We start from the raw sequence: 7,738 nt of genomic DNA on the forward strand, positions 1-7,738 counted from the left end.
GCTACTAGGCAGTGAGATACATTTATTTTGCCACATCAACATTTTGTGCTTAATAGACACATGTTTTGAACCATTTAAGTGTTTAATAGGTACAAGCCTTAATTGAAGTGTTTAAATGAATTATGCAGATAACTTTAGGAGGCCGGAGATGACTTTGGCCTTCCTTATAATTGTAGGTGTAAAATACTGATTTTATTTTCAAACCATATTATGTCCCACCCATAAAGTTAGAAAGAGAGTACATATATTCAATCTCCACCAATAGAATGGAGAATAAACTCTAACACTCATCATATATATATATTGACATCTAAAGTAAATTTTGGATGTGGCAGCCCCAAGATGCAACCAAGCATAAGGTTGTGCACATTCCTCATGTTACACAACACACTTTCTAATGTGTCAATGAGTCCACACTGTCTCTTTCCTTTATATAAGCATATAGTTTCCTCACCTATTCACACCACAAAAACATTAATTCTTCATTTTCCATATCAAAGAGATCATATATACAAAATCCAATATCTCATATTTCTATAGTCCAAGAAGAGTTATATAGAATGTCTAGCATTTTTAAGATTATTGGGTTTCAGAAGAGAAGGTCGTGTTTAGATGGAGACGACGATGGAGACTATGACTATGCTCCTGCAGCATGCTTAGAAGGGGATGGTGACGGAGCGATGATGGAGATTATGACTATGCTCCTGCAGCATCCTTGGAAGGAGATGACGATGATCGAGACTATGATTATGCTCCTGCCGCATCCTTGGAAGGAGATGGCGATGATGAAGATTACGCTTATGCTCCAGCCGCATGATTTAGTGGTAATTAATGGTAGATTTAGAGAACGTGGGATTGATTATTGTAGCATGAAATTAAAATTATAATTTATTGACACTAGTTATGATGTATATCGTCCCGATTCTTAGTATTATGATGGGAGAATACATAAAGACAACCCTTAAATTATTCAGACACTTAAAATTTGTGAGGATCCTAATAGTACCGATCAACAATTTTGAAGTGCTATATATAAAAGGTAAAACAACCTAACTACCACGTTGTACATGTACTATAACAGAAAGCATAGACATCTAGTCACCTTAAAAAATTTCTTATTTCAATTTGTTCCCTACAACTATATAAACATAACATTTCATGACTAAGATTCCTATCCTAATTTCATACATGTACTCCCTACTACTATGTAACATAAACTCAACATTCACCCTCTAGCAATAGAACATCACATTTTTCACCTTCTCTTTCAATGCTGGTAGTGGCCGGACGTTGACAGAACCGTTCGTTGCACGTGTGCTACGCATTGAACCGTTGTCACGTGAGTCAGGTTCTACGTAGAAACGCGCTCTATAGGCAGCCAAATGAGCATAATATGCAGGAGGAACTGCAAAAGTTGTGAGAATGATATGGTTATTGTCAAGTTCACCTAACACTTGTATCCAAATACGTAACTACTTTTACTTAAAATGCTTATCAGCTAAGCCAAATGAGCTCATGATGTATACAAAGTCTATTTTACAATGAAATGTTTGAATACTATAGTGATCTAAATAAAGCAGAGTAGATGTAGAGGATATATATCGCGAATGAACCTTATAAAATAATCAACACTGATGCAAACATAACGAACATAAGCTTATCATGAAACCTAAGTTTCGTAATTGTCTTAGGAGAGAGTATATGAGAAATGTACCTACTGAAACAGAACGAGTGCATCGAGCATATCTGCAATAAATCAAACGATCACTAAGGAATTGAATTTTCCGAAAACAAGTATAGAAACAAATTATGAATGCTTACGTATAACAAAGGTTGTTTGTCAAAGACTGCATTTCATCCGCGGAGAAATTATTTTCATCCCAGAGAACGTGATAATGTGCAGGACGACTAGTTCCCTGGACATCCAACATTGTGTTAGTTAACTCTTGTTGGAGTTTTTTTTTTTCGAATTAAAAACTTGTATAAGCATTTCACCTGAATTCCAGCATGACTGCATAAGTAAAAATCGAATTCAGTTGGATGACATATTTTTGTATCCACCACAGTACCTGAAAAAAAACACGAAAATGAAGTTAAAAGGGGTAAAAAGGACAGCATATATTGACTAACAAGATTGTTATACTCCGTCTGTTCCATTTTATGTGACATACTTTCCTTTTAAGTCTGTTAAATGTGTCATGGCATGTTTAACGCTACAAGTTCTTGAAGCCTTTTTGGTTTTTCAAACTCTGTGTCCAATCAAACAAACGTCATATAACATAAAACGGAGAGAGTAACATATTAAATGAGGTCTCTCGATCCTCTTTCTTGATGTAAGATGTTTCGATAACTTTAAGATCAATACTCAATGTAAGAAGAGCAAAAAGTATTACCAGGTAGGATGTTTCCACTCCTGTCAGTGTGATTTCTGTCGTTGTGGTTATTTGGCAAAAGACGTGTGTGGTGACGTTTTTGGACGACTATGAAGGTTACTGGAGGTTGGTAACCTGGTTCAAGAGATGCACAAGCCTGTATACCGGGAAGAATGAGTGAACTTACACAAACGCACAATCAAAAATAATATATGAATGGTGACAACATTTACATACATACCTTACGAATTGCATCGAGTTCATAAAGTAGAACCTGATAAAACTGACCGTCACTTACACCATCCCTGCATAGAATTGAAAGACAACGAAATATACAACAATCAAGCAGAGGGGCGGTTCAATACTATTGGTGGACTAAAGCCAAATTTTAATAAGAGGCCTCATCATCCGTTTGTGATCATGAAAATGATCACATGATATCATACCTGTAGAATATTATTCTCAGTGGTTTCTGTCCTGTGGCTTTCTTGAACGCCAATAGAAGTTCTCTGGAAAAGCGCGGAAAACAAACATGTCAGTACATTTTTGTGTAAAATGAATGTTACAATGACGAAAAAATATGCACCTAATCATCCCTCCAGACATTGTTCCTCGTTGAGGATCTTGCCAAGTCCGGTAAAGATCTTGAATGAGTTCTTGTCTATGAGGTTGAGCACATACTAAACCGGCGTATTTAGTAACTTCTGGCCAATCTTGTGATGCTACAACCTGAATCAAGAAAATCGTATATCCAATATAAACATTTTGAAAAAGGTTCAAACGTTCATATATGATAAACAAATTTTTTGAGTTGATTTCTCAGATGGTCATTCAACTAATAGTTGTTATCTCAGAAAGTCCACTATTCTTCGTGATTTCAATTTTTTGCAACAAAGAACGTGACTTTCTAAGATAATAACTATTTGAGGATCGATCATCTGAGAAATCAACTCACGAATTCTTTATGCTTACAGCAGCAATCGATGGGCTACAGTCTTCTCCTGATTCCGGATGAGTCACATCAGCACCAAATATAATCGTTGGGATATCACTAACGAGAGGAATTTTCCATCTCAAAGCATCTAAAAGTACAGTGTTCCTTCCTCCCATCTATCAACACAATGATTAACCATAAGAAAAAGTTCTGTGCAGCACATACTATGGAAGTTAAATTGGATTATAATCATCTCAGCACGTCGAATTTCTACATACCTTCACATTTATTTTCAGTGATACATTTGACAGATATTGCTTGCTGATTTTTAACACATGCTTTGTAAGACAACACTGAGAAATCATACCCAAATCCGTCTCACAAATTTTCTTCAGAGTACCTAAAGATTGATTGACGATCAACGTGTTACTCAAACAACATCCATTCATATATAAACAACTCATATTCCTGATATATCAAGCATAATTTTGTTCAAGTAATATACACCGTCAGTGTAAACAATTGTTTACATCATCAGGTTATCTTTACCTGTTGTAGCAGATAACGTATCATATTTTCAAGATTTCAAATACCATAATTCAAGAAGACTTACCTATAGATATCATTTGGATGACCTGATGACAGTGTACAAAAAGGGACTTATAGGAGTAATATCTTTCGGGACTAATAGCCGTTAGAGAGAAAATCACAACGATCTAGATACTATGTTCACGAACGTAATCAATATTGTCGAAGTTTCAACAAAGGTTAGCACATACCATACAAAGAACCATTGTTGTCAGGTAGAATGGCAATTAGTAACTCCAATTCTTTTCCTCCAAGTTTGTTAGCAGCAGCATTGTATACATAATTCAATGCCTTCTTTGCCTGATCTGGTCTTGCATAATAAACCGGTATCATGGGCTCACAATTAAATTCCTGAGATGAAGTATCAATAATTAAAACCATTTAGTCAGTATGCATGGACTGAGACAATTAGTCTAATGACGCTAAAAGCTATGTTGCTCAGACTCTCCAAAAGGCTGTCGCACTTGTGTCACATCATCCAAAAATGAACTACTTTTCGACGAGTATTTATGAAGGGTCTAAACAACATGTGGGAAACACTATGTGGGAAACACTTACCATTCCAGAGATTTGGCACATTTGGGCAAGCTGATGACAAAAGCCACGGGCTGCATTTTCTTGGACGTTACACGAAAAGTTGATGCAAGCCCAGTGGTTTACAGTACTTCCATTAATTACTTTCTGTATGACGAAGGCAAGCAATGTTCGATTAGTATCATTCTTCGAATGCTAATATAAAACCGAAAGATGTTATATGTACCTTATTTAACATGTTCCACTGGCCTAGCTGTGGATGACATTCCTTTTCCTTCCCTGCATCATGGTACTTTAACTAACAAAGACAAGAAAAACAAATAAATAAATATGTTAGTGGCTTTGAAAACGAGTTGTGTGAGTAAAGATATATCAATCATTACCCATGGTGCAGGGAGAACTCGAGCTTCCACTGATGCAAGCTTATCGTCAATATTGATGCCAAACTCCTTCGCAATAGGGTCTTGCTTGTATCCGTTCTGGCGAATGGTCTGTACATAGACATCATTTAGTTCATTACCATAAAACCTGTCTTTGTTACTAAAAAGCAATTGCATTCCGAAAATTGGCTTAAATGTGTGTGTGTGTATGCTCATTACTGCCTCCATTTCAATCTGTTTTTTAGTTTTGACTTGACACGGAGTTTAAGAAAGTAGAAAAGTTTAAACATGCCACGTGGAAAGTTAGAATTACAAAGTTGCCAAACATAGGAAAGAGACGCTCTCTTTTGAACGAACTAAAAAGGAGAGTAAGACAAACAAATTAAAACGGAGGGAGTATGTTTTCATGACAATGGATCAACAAACCTGCAAAATGTCCATTTCTTGTTCTCGTGGTCTTTGGCATGACGATTTCAACAGTGAAGTTATCTGCTTCTCATCCAACCTTTTGGTGTATCTCTGTCCCTCGAGTATCTTACAAGCCTATTACAACAATCATTATTCGGAAAAACTTTTCACTTGAGATAAAAGTGAGTTGAATCATGAAGTAGTTCACGCAATGTTTACCTCCATCGGTAAGTAATTCACTTTCTTTTGGCTTCCCACGAGAAGACAAGGTAGATGAGGATACTGAATGGTGAATCCATACACCTCCTGGAAATACTCGATGACTGATTTCATGTTCTTCTCCTCATCGACAGGAAAACTGTAACGATCATAAGAAAGTAAAGCAGTAAGAGCCACGGAAATGCAAAAATAAAGATAGAAATGAAGCTATGTGAAACTACAAGTACATTAGCTCCCTTGTTGGTTGTGATGTCAATCCAGAAATTCGGTATTTCCTTCGAATATTTCCCCTATGTGTCACTTCAACTTTAACACCTCGAAGAGCTTTTTTAACCTGATTAAGGCACAAACGATCGATCATCATTTACTCTAAAGCAATAGAATTTGGCAAATAAGCTTTTTTTAGACTCTAAACATATGATGTTTTTAAGAAAGTTAAAAGGAACAATTCATTTGATTCATTAGTATAATATGTACCTTTATTCGATCTGCATCGGACAATGGCCTTGAACTTACATCTTTTCCCAAAACTTGAGCAACAAATTCAACAACCGGGAGTGGTTCGATGAATGCTGTTGTTGACATATCTGTTTGATAAATACAAGATATGAAATTGTAATCAGACATCCATACCATCAAATGAAGTTGGAGAAATTCAACGAGTTTACGATTGCCATACCAATATTGAGAGACAATCCCATCTGAGTAGGTTTTATGCTCTGGTAGAAACCCCTCCAAGACTGTAAACCATTACCTAGTGTCTGTGGCTTTTTAATATTCGGAGAATAGAAAAATCTCCCAACGGATATGTACCTAAACGAACACAAGGACAACTAAATAACGGTGGATATAGTTGCAATACTATACCATGGCAATGAGAGAGGGAAAAATGAAATGCACCTTTGAGAAGCAAGTTCCCTTAGCACAATATCGATGATTTTAAGTGCTTGTGGAGGATTATCAACGTGTTTCCCTGAAAGAAGTTCGCGTAATTGAAGCATGTTGGCTTGTGAGATGAACTTGATCGTGACAGTAAATTCACGCTCCCTGAAAACGATTATCAAGAACGTCAGTTCTCATTCGAAAAATTAAATAACAAGTAGTCATATCAACTATGTTGTTCAGACTCTTTAAAAACGCCTCCACATGCATGTCCTTCAAAAGTAGTGCATTTTTAGAGGATCTGACATGAGTGTGGAGGCATTGGAGAGTCCGAGCAACATAGGCTAATGCTATATTAATCAAACATAAAGTGAACATAAAGGAAAAAAAAGACAGAATAGATACTTTGTGATTCCTATCCATTCATCATCATCACCAAGAGTTACAGTGAACTCTTTCGAGTTAAAAGGGAGTAACCCCGCTGTGTAAAGCGTTCTTCTTCCATCAAAAACCGGAATTCTTTTTCCCAAGTCCGCGTCTTTATGAAGTTTAACCAACTCAGCCATTATAGCCTTGTTCAATCTTGTACACCTAACTTCAGGAGTAATTCTTACCTGCATTCAAAATCATGCTAATTAAATTTCAAGCCATTGCGAAAACATTACTAACATATATAAAATTTAGTCACACCAAGAAGTAAGTTAACGTCTTACGCTATACTGGCTTAAGTTCCTTTCTGATAATTCAGCAATGAAATGGTTGGCTTTAACCAAACACTTGGTACCTAATTGTCCATATCCCGGCCTACGAGGGAACACAAGACTTCTTTCGGATGATGATGAAGCAGAACAAGCAGGGGAAACCTCAGAGTTATTACTCATATCCTGCATTTTTTCGACTAATATCCCTTTCCCTTTCCTCCTACCTCTTCTCTTCCCTGCATTATTATTTCTCTTGACTTCTTCCATTCTACTACGCTCTCCACTACTATGGGATTGCGCGTTCTCATTCAACGACTCTTGTAAAGGAGTTCTTGAAACCATATGCTTTTGCTCAAGGTCTAATTTCATTTGCCATTGAGGCATGTTTGTTGCCTATCCTTCACATGACAAATAGAATGAAAAACATCAGCTAGTTTTATAAAGTGTTTTCGGATAATAATAACAACAACATGCTTTCACGAGTTACACACCTCAACTATCACCATCTACGTATTAAAACACACCTCAGCTATTTGACGTGTGTGTTTTAATACATAGATGGTGTCCTGGTTATAGTTCAGGTAAAGAAAACTCGTGAAATAACAATAGTTCAGATGTGTTTTTGACTGTTAACTCTAAAAAGAATCGGAATTCAGGAGGATAGGGATGAAGGCAAAATTTGTGTAATAAGACAATGTATGGATAATAAAAGTATGTGAT

The 7,738-nt window shown here is 36.4% G+C and overlaps 1 protein-coding gene across 1 annotated transcript; it reads right to left on the reverse strand.

Annotated features, from left to right (window-relative positions):
- Positions 1-1,098: 1,098 nt before the first annotated feature.
- Positions 1,099-7,413, reverse strand: LOC125811545 (protein argonaute PNH1-like). The gene is made up of 22 exons (XM_049491051.1): positions 7,031-7,413; positions 6,723-6,931; positions 6,336-6,482; positions 6,115-6,248; positions 5,913-6,022; positions 5,663-5,769; positions 5,436-5,574; positions 5,235-5,351; positions 4,812-4,919; positions 4,655-4,726; positions 4,453-4,575; positions 4,086-4,245; positions 3,585-3,706; positions 3,345-3,482; positions 2,959-3,101; positions 2,819-2,881; positions 2,614-2,677; positions 2,394-2,529; positions 1,996-2,069; positions 1,822-1,916; positions 1,715-1,746; positions 1,099-1,405 (listed from the first exon to the last, which is right to left on the reverse strand). The coding sequence occupies exons 1-22, from the start codon at positions 7,400-7,402 to the stop codon at positions 1,233-1,235; spliced, it is 2,838 nt and encodes a 945-aa protein (XP_049347008.1). The 5' UTR covers positions 7,403-7,413; the 3' UTR covers positions 1,099-1,232.
- Positions 7,414-7,738: the final 325 nt, after the last annotated feature.

The sequence above is a fragment of the Solanum verrucosum genome, unplaced genomic scaffold, assembly GCF_900185275.1.
Source record: "Solanum verrucosum unplaced genomic scaffold, falcon-dt-bn FXZP01000238.1, whole genome shotgun sequence".
Classification (NCBI taxonomy): Eukaryota; Viridiplantae; Streptophyta; class Magnoliopsida; order Solanales; family Solanaceae; genus Solanum; species Solanum verrucosum.